General features: G+C 32.9%; 1 protein-coding gene across 2 annotated transcripts in view; it reads left to right on the top strand.

Annotated features, from left to right (window-relative positions):
* The window catches only part of LOC145268273 (uncharacterized), a 99,392-nt gene extending 90,438 nt beyond the window's left edge, over positions 1–8,954 (top strand). For both annotated transcript variants that reach the window (XM_080123645.1, XM_080123644.1), the window contains 2 exons: positions 6,089–6,271; positions 8,637–8,954. In XM_080123645.1, the coding sequence (XP_079979771.1) occupies positions 6,089–6,271; positions 8,637–8,724 (271 nt within the window). In that variant the 3' untranslated portion in view covers positions 8,725–8,954. The remainder of the gene's footprint in view (positions 1–6,088; positions 6,272–8,636) is intronic.
* Positions 8,955–19,002: the final 10,048 nt, after the last annotated feature.

Here is a 19,002-nt window from a genome sequence, read left to right as displayed (position 1 = left end):
CATTTATTTAACTACCGTCGGCAAGTTCGACAAAATGACTTTGAGGATTAAAGTTTGAATCAAAGTTAATAAAATCAGATTCCTTGGTGATAACGTGCGCTGTAGCACCACAGTCTACAAGGAGGTTTTTACCGTTTGTGGTATTGTCAAAGTTACATATGAATAGAAATGTATATTCTTCCTCAAAGTTCTCAACGTTTTTTACGGAGTCCATTTTAGAGCGTTTATATCGACATTGGAAACTTTTGTGGTTGGGTCGTCCACAATTATAGCAGATAATTTTATTCTTTTTCTTGGGAAAATTGCTTTTGGAGAATACGTTGCGTAATTTGGTGGTGTCTGCTTTTGAGAAGCATTTATGAACTTCATAATATTGCTGGAGTTATTATTATCCACGAGCATACGAGTAGTCTCTTCGTAACTGCGCAATGCCACTTTAAATTCGCTGAAATTTATGGGTTTGTCTTTCTGAGTTATAACAGTTGTAAATGGTTTAAAATCGGCTGGAAGTCCCTTGAGGGTCATTGATATCAACAAGTTATCGCTTATTATTTCACCTGACAGTTTTAAGGCATTGGCGGTTGTTTCTGCCCTTATGACGTAGTCGGTAATCGTTTCATCCTTGTTACGTTTCAAAGAGGTTAATTCTGTATATAGGGATATTATTTTCGGTTTCCCTTTTGATAAATAATGTTCTTGTAATATGTTCAATGCTTTCCTCCCATCATCCAGTGCATCTCTTATAATCAGAGACAGACTTCTATCGTCTAAACATTGAATCAGTTCTGAAAAAACAGTCACGTTTTTTTTCGAGAAATTTGGGGTCGTTTGGATTCTCTGTTGTAGATTGTATGACTTTGTGTAGTTTTCGAATCCTTAGATATCCCAGAAATTTTACCTGCCACAATTCAAATTTAGATTCCGATCCGTCAAAGAAAAGACGGTGGCTGGGCGCATAACCTGTTAAGTTTTGAGACATTGTGTTGAACACAGATGGCGGTGTAGATCAGATCAGTAACGAAGATAGTGACCAAGAATCAAATGCGGTCCGTCGCGTAGGTAACCTCTTAAGTTCTAAGATATTATGTTGAACAAAGATGGCGGCGTAGTTCAGATCAGTAACCAAGATGGCGGCGTAGTTCAAATCAGTAACCAAGATGGCGGTGAAGAATTAAATGCGGTCCGTGACGTAGCAAATGGCAAACTGATTGAATCCAAAATTCGACGATTTTTATAATAATTTTGCAACGTTTTGATTGGTTGTTTAGCACAGCCGTTGTTATAAAAATGATTGGCGAATCCATTCGTTTCATACCCCCCATCACAAGTCAAAAACATTTTACAGTAACTCCTCTGCAATAGACTTAAGTAGTAATTTTAGTTTAGGTTGTTTGCTATACAGAGTTACATTTGATAATTCTGGCAACAAACCTTGCCATTTTCTTGTATATCTGCTGATTTTTGTTTCTATTGCCTCAACTGTGCTGATAGAAGAGGCCATAACAGAATTGGATTGAAGACACCATACCTTGTATTTACCTTGGAGTGGACAGCATTTGATTGTCTTTAGATTCTCGTCAATGGTTTTGATTGTCACTGTAACCTGTTTGAAATCTTTCAAGTTGTTATTGTACCATCTTGCTAAACTTTTCATCACTTCTTCTGTGAGAGAAGGGAAAAGTTCAAGATATCTGCAAAGAAGATATCTTGTCCCTCAGATTGCTATCTGCAAAGCAGATAACTTCTCGCTTAGGAAGGGAAAAGTTGATCAAGATATCTGCTTTTGGACTATGGTTGATGCTCTTTCCCTTTCATAAACGCACCACATAATTTTGAATTCTATCCTCCACTTTATAATAAAAAAATTGGTCTACTATTCTATCCTTCACTCTATGATAAAAACCTTGTCAGTGATGTTTTTTGGAATCCTTAAGTGTTTCGAGTCTTTCGACATCATATACCCTACTTCAGATGAACCATCTGGGGTTAATCACACCACAGCTTGTATTGAGGTAGCTAGCTACTGTAATCCCATGTTTCTTCTTTTAGCCACATCTTCACCATTTCGCTCTTGCTACAGATGGATTTTGTTTTCCACTCTCTTTTTAATGCCCAAATTACTGATGGCTCTTGCCAGAAAATGGAGTGCGAATCCACTTCAGCTGGGAGACATCTTGCTCTCCATTCTCTCTTCTTTTCTGACCAGTTTTTATTATGCAAACTCTTATGTGTGATAGGAGTATACAATATTTTGAGAGCATCACCACATATATGACCTTGTCGACTGAGGGAACACAAACAAAACAAAATGGATGAAGAGCTTTGCCAGTTTCAATGCCACAAACCAAAATTAGCATTTACTCAAATATCACTATTTATTGAATACTAGCAGAGCTACACAACCTTGACATGAGGAGGAGTAAATAATTTTTTTTTTTATTTATAACAATTGATTTCCTGACCCAAGTTTGCTTTGGCATCCTCCAGTAGTTTATACTAAGCAACCAAAAAAATTGCTGGAAAAAGATGTGAACAATGCAAAAACACTGAAAACAAAATAGTATTTATGCATCTATGTTACCATGCGTTTTTTTTTTTTTTTTTTTTTTTAAATAGTATTTTCAAGTGAAATTCAATTTTTACAATATTTTTGTTTATTTATTTGTTAGGTGAAAGTACAGAATATTTACAGAACCTCTCCCCACCTCTCCATGTTAAGAATAGGTTTCTAAATAATGTTATTTCAGTGCAGTGACATAGGTGTGCAAGTAACAACAAAACTTTAGCACAAGATAAGACCTACCATGTGTTCAATTATATAAAAGAAATATTTTTATTTTCAACAAATTTTTCAAAGAAATAAAAGTTTTTATTTTTTAAACGAAAACATAGAAACGACTAGGAATGAAAATCAAAAGTTTTTTTCTTTCATGGAAAGTATCTTAAGTTTTTTTTTTTTTTTTTTTTTTTTTCCCACCCTACTGGAGTAGGTGGAACCAGCTCTTTTACCTGCACATGAGTTGAGGAGGAAGTTTCTAGGAGATATTCAAATTGACAAGCAATCTACATAAGTTGTATACATGTGCCAGTCATAAGAGATAAATTAAACAACACTAGTTTTGCAGGGAGGTGTTGTTGTCCTCCTCCTACATAAACAGTACTTCTATTTGTAAATGGTCACTCATGTAGTACTGACCAAGCTCAGTTTTCCTTAATTTTGGTGATGTCATGAGTGTTGGATAAGAACCACTTGCCAATCAATTTTGTCGCATACATCAGCCAAACTCAATTCCTGTCTGACGATGTCAACAGGTTTTTGACTTATCACTTTGTCATCTTTTATTCAAAGTGTTTTTTTTTTTTTTTTATCTGGCTGGGAAAGAAAAACTTTGAAAATAAACCATAAGACAGTACAGATGAATTTCACCTTAATATTTAAAAATTGATCACAAAAAGAAAAAAAACAATTTAACAAAACCTTATGTACTTGTGTGTTAAATTAAAAAAGACAGTACGGCAAAAATTAAGCAAATTCATGAAGCAATTTTGTTAAAAACAAAACAAACTAATTTGGTTGCCGAATTCTTTCATTGGCCATTTATATCGCCTTCATTAAGTTTAATGCCAAAGGAATGTAACTCGAACTTAATCAAGCTCCACTCCTGGCAATAGCATGGACGCCACTGAAAACTAGGTCCCTCTCCGATAAATCGGGGGACCAATAAAAAGAATTGTTTTTTGGCATCTGAAAATATACAATTTTTTCCAATTCCGATACCTCAAAAAGTTCTGATTTTTAAAATTTTTTTTATTTTTATCTATTTATTAAATTTTTTTATTCTCAATTTTGATTCATTGTTCCAACACTAAACTGTTCCAACAGTTCCAAAATTGTTCCAACACATAAAGTGTTTTTGTGCAATTATAATTTTTTGGTCCCCCGATTTATCGGAGAGGGATCTGTTTTCAGTGGCGTCTGTTAGTCCGGACTATTGCCAGATAACCGTCCATTAGTTTTTCCTGAAATTTTGCCACAAATTGTATTTCATTAAATATATGTGCACACTAAAAAAATTATTTTTACAAAAATTCCCGTTGCGCCCCCAGGGGCTCAAAAGAGGTCTAAAATGCCCCAAAATAGCCAAAAATGACACATTTTGCTCCATAACTTTTGATCCATCTATTAGCCTTTTTTGAAACTTGCTCAAAATGTGGAGCCCATTGTTCTTAATATAAATCCAGTATGGGTGACCCTGGCAAAATTCTGGTTAGCGTTCTCGGGGACTTTCAGTGCTAAAAACGCCTCTTTTTGTGGTTCTTTTTTCATATTTCTCAACAAAAACTGGATATGTCTGACTATGTAGCGGTTTTTTTACGGTGGTCAACTCAAATATACATATGTTAAGGCCTGAAACTGCACTGTTATCCATTTAGACTGGGATTCGGCACCCTCAGGGGCTCAAAAGAGCTCAAAAATGCTCCAAAATGGCCAAAAATGACACTTTTTGCTCTATAGTGTTTGATCCATCCATTAGATTTTCCTGAAACTTGTCCAAAATGTGGAGGCCATTGTTCTTAATATAAATTCAGTATGGATGACCCTGCCAAAATTTTGGTTCACAGCCCTCTGGGACTTTTAGGGCTAAAAAAACATGCCTTTTTGGAGCTCTTTTTTCATATTACTCAAGAACTTGATCTGTATATCTATATTGTAGTTTTCTATGGTGCTGAATTCAAATATACTTGTCTTAAGGTGTGAAACTGCATCGTTTGTCCATTTTCACTGGGATTTAGCATTCCTAGGAGCTCAAAAGGGGGTCACAAATGCCCCAAAATTGCAAAAAATTACACTTTTTACACCATAACTTTTGCCCCATCCATTAGATTTTTTCTGAAACTTGGTAAAAATGTGAAGGCAGCGTTGGCCCTTCGCACTTCTCACATTCATCATTTCTTCACTATTTTTTTTGTGGTGTCATCTCACATGCAACACAAGAGGGGGTATTGATGTAAAACTGGATAAGTGCCATAAATTAACTTCGACATTTCCAAAGGAGCCAGTAAACAGTCTGTCTGAACTGTCATTTTTAAATGACCCAGGAAAAAGGCAAGCACCTATTAGCACCTTTAACACTGTCCATTGGCTGACGAACATTCTATATAGATGAAATCCCAAACTAAAAAAAAGACCCAACTTGAAAAACAGAAGCCAGAACGTCCCCCCTCCTCTCATGTGATGGGCATTAGGCAACTCCTACTCCTTTCCTCTCTCGCATTATCCAACAATCAAAAGTAGTGTTTCAACATGACTATACTAAGAAATGCATGAATATAGATTACACAACTTAAGTTATGGATTTAGAAAAGTTTTAATTTTGTGATGCGAAGTTGCATGACGATCATTCCCAACGATGAAAATTTGCTTAAATTTTCGTGAATGTATGTAAAAAAGAATTACACTAAAAATAAATCAACACAAAAAATAGATAAAAAGTTGGTGTTTGTATAGAATTCTCCCTATATTAAAAAAAACAAAAAATAAAGAAATGTGTATGTACCTTTTCGATGAAAAAAATAAATTGTATTCCAAGAATCACATAGATTGATCAAGTAGTTCTATTCTTATAAAGAAAATAATTTTTAAACAAATTTAAGTATTTCCATTCTCTCCATGTTAAGAATGGCTTTCTAGAATTTTGACAGTTCGAATTATTTGGAGTTCTCTCCTTTTTTCCTTCAGCTTATTTTCAAAATGATGCGCAATATCGTAACTGTTCGCTTAGTCACAACATTTGATTTTCTTATTTAAAAACATAAACTACTTGATAAATTTATGCTTTTTGGAATATGATATATTTTCTTTCTGTCACAGATATGTACATCATAAAGATATTTCTTTTCTTTTTGTCTTTTAATATAGCGAGAATTCTGGACAAACACCAAAAATTTCTTAATTTTCAGAAATCCACATTAAAAAATAAATGCCTACAAATCATTTCCAAAAAATATATTAAAAAAAAAGGATTTCATTCGTTGAAATGTTATTTTAAGATAAAAATTTCCTTTTGCTTTTCTTTGCTATTTTCAGAATATCTCTGCCAAACCCTAAACCATGTTTAGATGTTGTGCTGTGGAGACCCCCGGACGTTTTGGCTAACGTTGTGAAAAGTTCATCTGAAGGCAGTGTTAGGACTGAGAACATGCGTGAGAGTCAGCCGTCAGGAGGAGGAAACAATTCATCAAAAAGTGCCTTAAACTTACCAGATATTAGGTAAGTACGATAAAAAATTGTTTCTGATTGTTTTTTTTTTATGAGGACTGATAATTCGTATTATTTGAATTTTTCTGGCTACTGTTTTCATCTTGAGTGTCTATGTAACCTCCGAATTCCTTTAAGTGTATCTTGTTGAAATATGGGAATCTGCATTGAATTTCAAATGGAACCTTTTATGTAATCCATTTAACGTTTACGATAAAAAACTATATTTATCGTCATTGGTGCATTGGTAGCATCCCCATATGTGGTTTGGAACTAGCAGGACCTGTGGAATTTCCACAGTTATAGCCCTCATCTGTGTATATTCTTGCCTGATTATGTGAGGAGTTCAGTTGTAAATTCTGTATAAGTTCCTAAGTTTGAAAATGATGCACCTAAAAAAGGTACAAGATTACATCGACCAAAACATTGTGGCTATAATGACCAAGACAAAAATAATCTGATTAATACAAATTATCAATCCTCAATCTAAACAAATATTCATGCTTCATCTAAAAAATTTAGAACTGTAGAAAGTTTTTAGTTTTCGCTTTCATTTGCATTAATAAAAAGCGAAAACCTTAATTATGTGACAGGTTCAGTTATAAATTCTTTATAAATTCCTGAGTTTGAAAATGATACACCCGAAGAAGGTAAGAGAAACATTGGCAATAACAACCAAAATGAAAATAGTTTGAATTATACAAATCATTAATCGTCAATGTAAAAAAATTCTAAAACGTAACAGAATGGTTCTTTGCAGAAAAAAAACAGGAGCTAAAAATAATTATACAATTTATATACTATACACATAAATAAAAATTTACACACTTATATAAAAAAAATAGTAATATGATCTCTTATTAGCATTTTAGGACAGTTAACCAATTTTTTTCATAGGAAATAAGTCCTGTGCATTTTAAATTTTTGTCAGAAACTACATTTTTAAGTGATTACATGTTAAAGTTTTTTGTTTGTTTCTTTGGAGAGAGTCACCCAAACTTATACTTTGTGCGATGATTAAAGATATTTTTTTTTATTGGGAGGGGGGGGGGGCTTGGACATTAGGTTAGTAGTAGTTAATGACATGATTTTTTCAGGAAGGTGGGATTGATAACTATTTGGATATAGGATTAATTGTAGGGTAAGTAATTTTTTTTTTTTTTTTTTGTAAACTACCCCCCCCCCCCAAAAAAAAAAAAAGAAATTCCCCAGAATTTATCTTCCAAAGTAAAACTTTTTTTTTGGTCAGTTACCCTTAAAATGATAGAATAAACTCAATAATAGACCCAGTTTAAGTAAAATTTTACATAGAGGAGGAATGTTAGAAGAATCATTGTTCTCTCAGGTTGGGAAATATTTTATTTTTCACTTTATTTTGTCATTGGTTGCTCAAATCCTTTGTTTTATTCAATTTTATTATGGGCCATCTTTCATTTTCTTTTGTTAATTAAATTTTGTTACATACTCATCTCATTTTTTCAAGGGTTTGGTGTAATGAACATCAAGATTCCTTCTCACAAGAATATGATTGACTGGTGTAAGTCATAAATAGGGACAGGTGTATCAGCCTGAGAGAGGCGTTGAAACATGTTTATTATCAGCTACAACTATGTACAAGTGTTTACTAAAGTGATTTACTAAATTATATTCTATTACTGTGGCCAAGATTACTCAGTCACTTCAAACAAATATTTCCCTTTTTGGTACATATAAAAACTTTAACCAAATTTTTATATTTATATTAATCAAGCACAACACTCCAAACAATGCCACACATGGAATCATTAATAAAATTCACAATCCTTTCTATAATCGAACCGTATTTGGAATAAATATACTTCAATCTATACCTGCCTTGTCCTGCAAGGGTCAGTCATTATATCCAACAGTCTTTGTTTTGTTGCTGTTCTATACTAATCATTAGTGGATACAACTTTCACAATCTGTCATATTTCTTTTAATCTTTCTGTCTGTCTATCCGTTCCACTTTTTCTGGAGAACTACTGGGTCAATCTGGCTGAAATTTTGTATGGACCTTTATGATATAGTACAGCTAACTAAATATACTAATAGTATCTCTCCGGTGCACAATTATGATTATGTACAACTGCTCATTAAGACAACTTAGTAAATAGTATTATTCTATTAGTGTAACTAAGATTCACTCGGCTAATTAAAACAAATATATCCCTTTCTGGGGCATATCTAAACATAGGGAGTTGGTTGTAAAAATAAACACTTCCAACTTTGTGGTCTATAAAAGAAAAGAAAAAAAAAAGGACTTCTGAAAAAAAAATTCTTAACTATGCAAAAATTTGAGAATACATTTCATTTATATCATTCAAACAAATAATGAACTTTTTTTTTTATATTCCAGCTTACTGCCTGACACAGCAAACTCACTTTCTCACACTTTCAATGATATCACGTTTTCACCTGAAGATGATGATGTAATGGACATCTGATATGAAAAAAAGAAAAGAAAAGATCTCTTACAAAAGTAAACAAAAAAACAAAACAAAACAAATAAACTATTTGTCTGTCATTTGACTGAGACAAGATTGTCCAAATTTCAGAGTTTATCCAGTGAACAAAATCTTCTTAGTAAGAAAATTCATTAATTACCCAACTAAATAAACCTATGCCTGTCTGGTGTAAGAAAGAGAATTAAAAGATGGGCCTTTTTTTTTTTTTTTTTAAATTTTGTTTCTTTTAAATGTTTTTTTCTTAATGTTGTGTTTCTCAAACACATTTGTACACATCTCTAGACCATGATTGGATTCAAAGCAGTTTCTCAGTGTAACCAGATTTCTTATAGAACATAATTTAGAAAAAGAAAATGTTTTCATGTTTTCTTGTTATTGTAGTGAAATTCGAAAATTATAATGTTGAATTTCAAGCGAAACCAATTGTATTTACTGAATTGTCATGTCACAAAAAATTTTTTTTTAAATTACGAAAAACAGTAAGGTAGAAAATTAATTATTAAAGAAAATGGTTTTCGAAGAAATTAGCAATTTTAGCTTACATAAGAACTGAAGAGCGCACAAATTAGTAGGGGAGGTAATTCATTTTTGAAAACTGTCAAAAGCTTAGGCCAATTCAAATTATGAGTTATTTTCCTTGTGTTTGTCACACATGATAAAACAAACATGGCCGAAATTATTTTTTCCATTGAATCATGGAAAAACATGTTTTTTATGTAATATTCCAGAAATATTTAGTTAATTGTGACATAACGATTAGGTAGATAACATTGCTTATGTTTGAAATTGACAAAAAACGGTAGCTATTGTTTTTAATGAAAACTCAAGTTTTTGGCTGTTGAATTTTGCTACAGTAGCAAAGAAGATACTATATATATATATATATATATATATATATATATATAATATATATTATATATATATACACACTTTTTATTTCTTTTAGATAAGCATTTATGTTATTACACATTCATGAGCATGTTTCTGTCAACCAGTTATAAGTAACTAGAGACCCCATTGACCGAAACATGCTTAGGAATGTGTAGTGACATATACATATGACTGCCTATGTAAAACAAATAAAAAGTATATCTTGCTCTATTTCAGTATTAAGCGCTCTTGTATGGACCTTGTTAAAAATTCATTCGTTGCTTTACCTCTGGAAAATATTAACCTGGAATATATATATATATAATTTAGTAGTAGACTGATCAGGGCGTCAGCTTCAGTGAGTGCTGGTGTATTTTAACAGTACCAAATTTCTGCCCTCTAAAAATTTAGTTTACTTGATGGTGTAAACTCCAAAAATGTCACCTAGTCTGAAATTACCCCTTCCCCCCAAAAAATAAGTTACCAGAGGACTTTTAACAATAGATTAAAAAATTGTCCAACTTTATATCAGTAAAATCACAAATTGACAAAAGAAATCAATTTTAAAAGATTTTTTAATTAAATATTGTTTTGTTTTCTAAATTTAATAGCATACTGCATTGAAAATGTCAGTTTTGCCTGAAAAAAAAGAAAGAAAAAACAAACTTATCAAAAAATATAATTATGGATACTTCTACACAAAACTAACCAAACCAAAGTTGTTTTTAAGTAAATTAATTGAAAAAGGATTATTTGAATATAAAATCTGAATCCACTTACATTTAATGAAAGTTTTGTTTTTAGATTGTTCTTTAGAAAAATATTTTTATTTTGTTTTGTTTGTCTTTTATAATTTGAATTGAATTTTTTTTTTGTCAATTATTGATAAGTGCTTTCAGGTGATGTGACATTTTTCAAGTTAAGATCATGTAAAATAATATCATGTGATCTAAATTTTTCGAGGCCAGACATTAGGTAATGTTTAAATACACCAGCACCTCAATGATAGCAATAGAACAAAAGAAACTAACACAAACCACTGTTTTGCCATAGTAAAAAGAATAAGAAAATAAGATGCAAATGAGTGTACAGATGTGGCACTGGTAGGATGGCGATCTCCATTCATAATTCGTTATGACAGGAATCTCCAAACTACAGCCCGCAGGCCAGGCACAGCCCGCCAAAAATTTTAATTCAACTAATTAATATTTGCTCATTTTAAAGAACGTTAAAACAGAACAATCCATAAAATATACTAAAAAAAAAAAAAAATTAACATTAAGAGAAAAATGGTTGCTTATCCAGTTTTACCCTAATATGAAAACAATTATAATTGAGCAAAAACTTTATGTACGTACTTAGTAGGTTAAAAAATGGCTGTACACCGAAATTTATTCAAATTTATGCAGTATTTTTGTTTTTATAAAATCAAATCAATGATTTCTAGCCAGTACTATTATGACTGTTGAATTATGTCCATTAGCTGTTGACTTTAATGTAAGCAGAAAATGGTGGATGAGACATTTTCCCATGAAAATGTGTTTTTTATTGTTTAAAAAAATGACTTGATGAATTTGCGTAATTTTTGGTGTACTGTACTGTTTATAAAAACCTTTTCACGTAAGTACAAAATAAAATGTTTATACCATTTTGTTTTTTAATTAGGCTATCAAAGAGTAAATCTTTAACAAAGCAAAACTTATGAGAAGCAAACAATATTAAATGAAAGATGAGGAATAAAATATCATCAGAACAATAATGAAAAGTTGAGGAGAAATTTAAGGAAAGACCTCTTTAGGCCATCACATTTCAAAGTTAAGTGCTTCTCATCAGGAGAGAAAAAGGGTCAGAAATATACAAAATGTAAGTATAGGTAAAAGCTGGCTTAATGACATTTAGAAATGAAATGAAAATGAAGGAATAGGATGAAATGTTAAACAGTAATTAAAAGTAGGTACAACATGTAAGGGTAAATCGGAAGAGTAGTATATACATGTAGGTAATATTTAAAAAAAAAAAAATATAGGCCACTATGAAATAATTGGGATCATTATAGAAAAGCCAATAATAAAAGAAGAAAGGGAAGATAAAAAAAGAAAGTGGAGAAAGAAGGGGAGGAGATAGACAGTAAATAGGGGACACAGAAATACATATATAGATAAAAAATAAATTTACAATCTTATCCTATTCCTTCATTCTCATTTGATTTCTATATGTCATTACGCCAGTTTTTTTTTCCTATATTTGCATTTTGTATAATTCTGGTTGTTCTCTTCTGATGAGAAGCATTTAGTTTCGAAATGCCATGGTCTTGAGTTTTTAATTTTTTCCTTATTGTTCTGATGATATAATAAAGTTGTATATAACTTTTATTCCTCATCTTTCATTTAATATTATATTGATATGCATAAAAGAATAATTATTATTGAATTCTAAATATCAAGCCCCTTTAAGAATACTTAAGGATCGGCACTGTCCGGGAAGTATAAACCAAGAGGCAGTCAACTAGCTTTTATGAAATGTTCATGACTTTGATTGTTCAAATACTGTATTGTCTAATGTCTACGCCTGAATTTTGCGTTTATTAATTATTAATTCCCTTTCTCATAGCAATTGTTTGGTAGCCCAGAGGTAAGGAAAATGGAGTAAAAGGTGGTTTTGTGGCTGTGTGCGACTCTCTCAACCGGCAGGAATTGTTATCCTACACTGATAATTGCATAAGAATGAAACAAGTGTTTATAGGTGTAAAAGAATAATTATTATTTAATTATAATCTATGTATATAAAAGTGAAAATGTGTGTGTGTGTCTGCAAAAAGCTTTTTTCGCAGGGCTTCTCGGTCGGCTCACTCCTTCTTAAAACTTTTTATATCACGTCTAAATCATAATAACTACGACTTAAGAACGGGGGTTGCGGCTATCTTTAATTTGCCCGACTTTTATGCGCTGTTTTCATCGTCGTTATGCTTTTCAGTATAAAAAAAAACGAATGATGGGGCGGGGGAAACAGAAATCGGATGGTTAGGTCCCGATTTTTTTCCATTTCGTTTCCACCTTCGCGTCAATGCTTCGGGGCTCAAGCCTACCTTCCTATTAAAACTTTTTTTTTTCTTTTACACTTCCAAGCACCCAGCCAAAGTTTTCTCTTTTTCTTTTTTTTTCTTTTTTTTTTTTAAACAGGGTTGTTTTGATCTATCCCCTCCCCCAACACACACACACACACACACACACACCTCCAAACACCCGGGCAACGCCGGATACCCCCCGCTAGTCTATAATATAAACTTCACCTGTCTGTTTAAATGTATGTATGTATATCTGCCTAAAACTTTTGGCATAGGCAACGGATTTTCACAAGATCGGTATTGTTTTGAAGCTCGACCCTTTGGACGACAAATATTGAAAAATTGGCTAAAAGCATTAATTCCTGCTCCCTCAACTGGGCACTTTTCTACAAGGAGGGCTCTTTTTTTTTTCTTTTTTTTTTTCCGATATTTTCAAAAGTCATTCCCTCTTTTCGATTGACTAGCCTTAATTTAAACATATGTCACTTCCGATTTGGCGATGGGCGCAACAGCAAAGATGTCACTTTTTTTTTTCCACGTTCTTTTCCTCCTTTGTGATACGGGTTAAAGCCTGCCTGCCTACTACCACTTTTTTGGTTTTTTGTTTAACACACACCTCCAAACACCCAGGCAATGCCGAGCACCCAGGCTAGTTATATATAAGAATAAGTTAAAAAGGTAAGGTGTAAAGTTATGTAGGAACTTTATTACATCATCAAGTCAATAAAGATGAAAGAAAGAGAAAAAAGGGAAGGACCTTTTTAGGCCATGGCATTTCAAAGGTAAATGTTTCTCATCGAAAGAGAAAAAGCCAGTATTATGCAAAAAATAAGAGTAAAAGGGTACTACTGACTTCAAATACATTTAGATTTGAAATCTGTATTATCTTTTTACCCTTATTTTTGTATAATGCCGGCTTTTTTCCTCTTCTGATGAGAAGCATTTAGTTTTGAAATGCCATGGGCTAAATAAGTTTGTACTCTTTTTTTTTTTTTTTTTTGCCTTTTCTTTAACTCTTATTGAATCGATAATGTGATAAAGTTATGTAACTTTTCTCCTTATCTTTTTAACTTCTATGATTTGCTCTCTTTAATTGTGTAGAGCAATTTTTATCTATATAGGTTTGTCTTATTTGAAAACTAGCCTGGGTGCCTGGCGTTGCTTGGGTGTTTGGAGGTGAGTATTGAGCAAAAAAAAAAAAAAAAGAAAATGGTTGTAGGCAGGCAGGCAGGCAGGCTTGAACCTGTACCGCAAAAGAGGAGAAGAATGTAAAATAAAACATCTTTGCCGTTATGTCCATCACCAAACTGGAATTGGCGAAGGTTTAAATTAAGGCTAGTCAGTCGAAAAGAGGGGATAACTTTCGAAAATATCAGCAAAAAAAGTGACTCCTCCCTGTAGAAAAGTGCACAGTTGAGGGTAAAGGAATTAATGCTCTTAGCCAATTTTTTTATATTTGTCATCCGAAGGGTCGAGCTCCAAAAGAATTCTTATTTTGTGAAAATCCGTCATCTCTGTCGAAAGTTTTAGGCAGACATACTTACAGATAGGTGAGATTTATATTATAGACTAGCGGCGTACCCGGCATTGCCTGGGTGTTTTGAGGTGTAAAAGAAAAAAAAATGGTGGGTGGGTGGGTGTCAGGTAGGCTTGAACCTGAATCCTTGAGGCAAAGGTGGAAAAAAAGCATGGTAACTTACCTCGACGCTACGAAGGCAGTGGAATGAGAGTGCATGAAATTAAACGATTGAAAAGTTATGTGACAGGTGTGCGTAAATTTAATGAGGTCAAACATCACACCATAGCGGAACGAAATCCCGCACTTAACTTTGGCTGAAAGGCAGTTTTTTTGTTTTTGTTTTGTTTCCCCAAGTTGTTGGGGGAAAACCAACTCCTCATAATAATTAGAAGTGTTCAAATGAATAGCAATTGTCTGATATGACGGTTTTCACCGCATTGATCACAGCTGATTTGCTTTCTGGACGTCCCCGGCGGGGAAGCCAAGGAACTGACTTTGTTTCAATTTAGTTCCACTTTATTTATACTAAAAAGCCAAAAAAACATGCGACACAACGAAATAGTGCGAATCTTATAAAAGTCGATCCAAATAAATGTAGATAAGACGTCCCTTTGCAAATCATAGATATTATGATCTAGGGGGTATATAAAAGTTCTAAGAAATAGAAAAAATGCGTGCACCGCTTTACCTTTTATATATATATATATATAGACTAGCAGGGGTACCCTGTGTTGCCCAGGTGTTTGTAGGTGTGTGTGGGAGGAGGGGAGGGGGTAGATCAAAGAAAAAACGTTTTGGTAGGAAGGTAGGCTCGAAAACAAATATTAAAAAAACTGACAAAAACAAAAAAAACTGCGAAAAAAGTTTTTTTGTAGGTATGTGTGTGTGTTGGGAGAGGGTAGATCCGAACCCTACGTTAAACTTTTTTTTAAAAATCGGAAAAACAAAAAACAGCAAGCATAATGTAAAAGAAAAAGTGGAATAAAAAAAAAAAAATTAAAAAAAGTTTAGGTAGGTAGGTAGGATTGAACCCGGAATGTTGTGGCTAAAAACTTGATAAGTTACCACTCGCCCACGAAAGGAAGGTAACTGAAACCAATTTCAATTTAACGTTTATAAATGGCAGGTGCGCGGCAAATTTAATTAAGTCAAAGGAAATTAAATTCTGCACTTAATTTTAACTGTGGGATAGTTCTTTTAGGTTTGTTTTTTTACCACACTTTGTCTGGTTTTGTTTCCCCAATGTGTTGAGGAAAACCAGCTCCCCTTTATTAGGGGAATGTATCCAAATGAAAGCAATTGTCTGATGTGACGGTAAAACCGACATGAACCAAATGTCCATTGCTTTCTGGACGCTCCCGGCCCGTAGGCTGAGAACCGTACTTTAGTTTCACATCAGTTTCGCTTTTATGCGAAAAAACCGAATCAACACGAGAGGGGCCAAAATAGCAAGAATTGTGTAAAAGTTAATGTAAATAAATCTAGACGCGACGCGCATTTGCAAATCCTAGATATTATTATCTAGGGGGTATATAAACAGTTCTAAGACAAAAAAGCCTTTGTTGGACATGCAAAAACTCGTGCGCCCATTTTGCCTTTTATATATATAGACTAGCAGGGGTGCCTGGCATTGCCTGGGTGTTTGGTGGTGTGTGCGTGTGTTGTGGGGGTGGGGCTGGTAAACGCCGAGTCGTTTCTTAAATCTTAGATATTATCATCTCGGTAGCATATAAACAGTTATAAGAATGAGCGAACAAGTCGAGAACCACCGGAGGGGGGGGGAGCCTTTGGCGAACATACAGAAAAAAATGCACACACACACATGCACACATTTTCGCTTTTATATATGTAGCTGATGTTATTTTTTCAGTTTAATTATATATGTTAGTGATAATATTTTAAAATGAATACTAACAATTATTTTTAAACTTAAAAACATGTGTTTCAGACTTACGTTCTCTTCAGTGTAAGAGATGATAATTACTACCAGCTGTTAGATTCTAAGTCACAAAATCATCCTTGACTTCATAATCTGGTAATTTACTTTCAGGCCACTTGCAGTTAACACAAGAACTAAGAGAAGTAAATTATCTATAAATACTAAATCAGCAGGCATAAACAATTAGAGAGCATTCAACAACTGATGTTGGAATATTGCATTGTGCTGAAGTTGACTGCTTATTCTTGATTTCCTAAAGAGACCATAACTTGTTTTCTTAAAGGGGCCTTATATATATATTAGCATGGGTGCCCGGCGTTGTCCATGCATGTGGAGGCGTGTGTAAGGGTGTTGGTTGAGCAAATAAAACAACGAGCAAAAAAAAAAATTAGGAGTAGTATGCAGGCGAAAAAAAGCAAACGGTCTTATCGATGCGCTCACTGCGATTGTGACGTCACTGGCAGTTGAAATAGCGTGTTTTATGCGATGTCGTTGACGCAATGTTTGACTGACTTGCAAAAATGTTGACAAAAAAAAGTGACCCTCTCCTTGTAAAAAAAAACGGCCCAGTTGACGGTGAAATTTTTTATCAATTTTTCGATATTTGTTGTCTGAGACATTGAACTTTTAAAAAATACCAATTTTGTCATGGTCCGACTGTCAAAAGTTTTTGGTAGACATATAAACACACACATGCATATATACACATTTTGCTTATATATATTTATAAGGCAATAGCCTGATGAATCCTTACAAGGATGAAAGCAGAAAATTCTGTATAGCTTAATTGCGATAGATATTTTATAAACTTACTAGCGAGGGGTACCTGGCGTTGCCCGGGTGTTTGGAGGTGTGTGTGTGGGGGGTTTTAAAAAAAAAAAAAAAGTAAGTATGAGGATCGAACCCGAACCGTTGAGGCAAAGTTGTAAATTAAAGTGTGAAAAAAAAAAGTGCGATGTTAACGATTGCCCCACCGCGAGATGCTAACGGAAACACGTTTGAATTTATTTAATTACTTGGATTTAGCAGGTGCCCGTTTTAATGAGTTAATGAGGTCAAGTTTGACTGCGGGATAGTATTCATTTACTGCTGAACGCCCCCCCCCCTGAAGATGTTATAGGAAAAAGACTAACCCACATGCGGCGAGCGACAAATATTGAATATTTTATCTTCCCAAAATCGAGCAAATTAAATAGATAGGCGAGCTTCGTTGTTAACTATGAGATATTATGATTTATATGTGATATAAAAAGTTTTAAAAAGTTGTGAAGCGAGCGACCGCTTTTCTGAAAAAAGCGAACACATACCTACATACATTTTCGCTTTTATATATATAGATTACCTAGCTCTTAGGTATCAAGCACTGTTGAAGTAAATACTGAAAATAGATACATAAAGTTTTATGTGGATTAATATAATTATATATATATATATATATATATATATATATATATAAAGCAAATGGTAAAATGATTTATGGAAAAATCATTTACTTATGCAGCAAGAATTCAATATTAACAATCAATGTATGATCATTTCTGAGACAATACAAAATGGTTATTGTTACTTCTTAATGGAAGAAGGTTATCTATACATGATTGCAATGTCTGGTCGTGAGCATACAGATGAGTTAGCAGCCCCAATTGGCTGCAGATAATTGGGTTTTGTTTCACACTTGTGTGATTGGTTGCTGTCTAGAGATGTCATATAGACTGGTGCTTAGCAGATAGGCTCTGTTACAAGAACCACACAATAACAAATGAGCTTATTTACTTATTACATTATAACGTTACAGGTGTTAGCGTTTTTTGACGTCATCTGTATTAAACTATGGTAGCACCCAACATTCACTATTTTGATCTTTTCAGAGCTTTGTGAATCTTATTTTTTTTTTATCCCAAGTTCATTGAACAGTAAAATAGTAGGAGTTCTGTGCTACCATAATTTTAATATACGTATAATATGCTGACACCTGTAAAAGTGAAAAAATAACAAAAAAAGAACAAAAACTGTAGGTTCTTGCTTACAATTCCTCCTATATATTAAAGAGACAAAAATAAGAAAAAAATCTGTATGATGTACATATCCATGATGAAATGAAAATATCATATTCCAAAAATCATGTAAATTCATTGAGTAGTTTTATTTTTAAATAAAATCAAATTTCATGAGTAACCAAAGAATGACCGTCTTGTATGCCATTTTGAAAACAATCTAAAAAAGACAAAAACAAAGGGAGATAATTCAACAATACTTCAAACTTATGAAATTTATGTTGTAATGCTTATGAATTCCTATTAATTACTTAAAAATGATTTTATAGTAAAAATAGGACAAATTAATCAATTTACGTAATTTTGGAGATATATTTTCATTTGATAATGGGTCATACATCATTCGGAATTTCCTTTATTTTTTATTTTTATTTTTTTTTTTGGACGTAGAGGAAATTCTGGAGAAGAACCAAACTACTTTTTTGGGGGAGTTTTTGTTTTTATCAAAATGAGCAAAAATAGGAGCACACTTTCTCATAATGGGCCAATCTAGAAGATGAAAAGGCACACGTTTTGTAAAGCAGCATCTTTGATAAATTACTGTTAGAATTTACCTATTTAAACTTTTGTGTTAGAAAAAATATTGAAGAAAACTGGTTCTATAAATTTTATGAAAAATTAAAAAAACAAACATTTGTATTGAAGAAAACTGGTTCTGTAAATTTTATGAAATTAAAAAACATTTTTTTTTTTTAAATTTCTTACTAACTAGGCACTACTTATCAAGGCAAAAGGACACTAAAGAATAAGTGTTAATATTTTTTTTTTTTTTAATTATTATTAATTCTCTCTTTTATGAAAGCCATTTTGA

This window comes from Euprymna scolopes, chromosome 43 (assembly GCF_053919585.1).
Source record: "Euprymna scolopes isolate OS-2025 chromosome 43, ASM5391958v1, whole genome shotgun sequence".
NCBI classification, from domain to species: domain Eukaryota; kingdom Metazoa; phylum Mollusca; class Cephalopoda; order Sepiida; family Sepiolidae; genus Euprymna; species Euprymna scolopes.
This window is presented reverse-complemented; position numbering and strand designations above follow the sequence as displayed.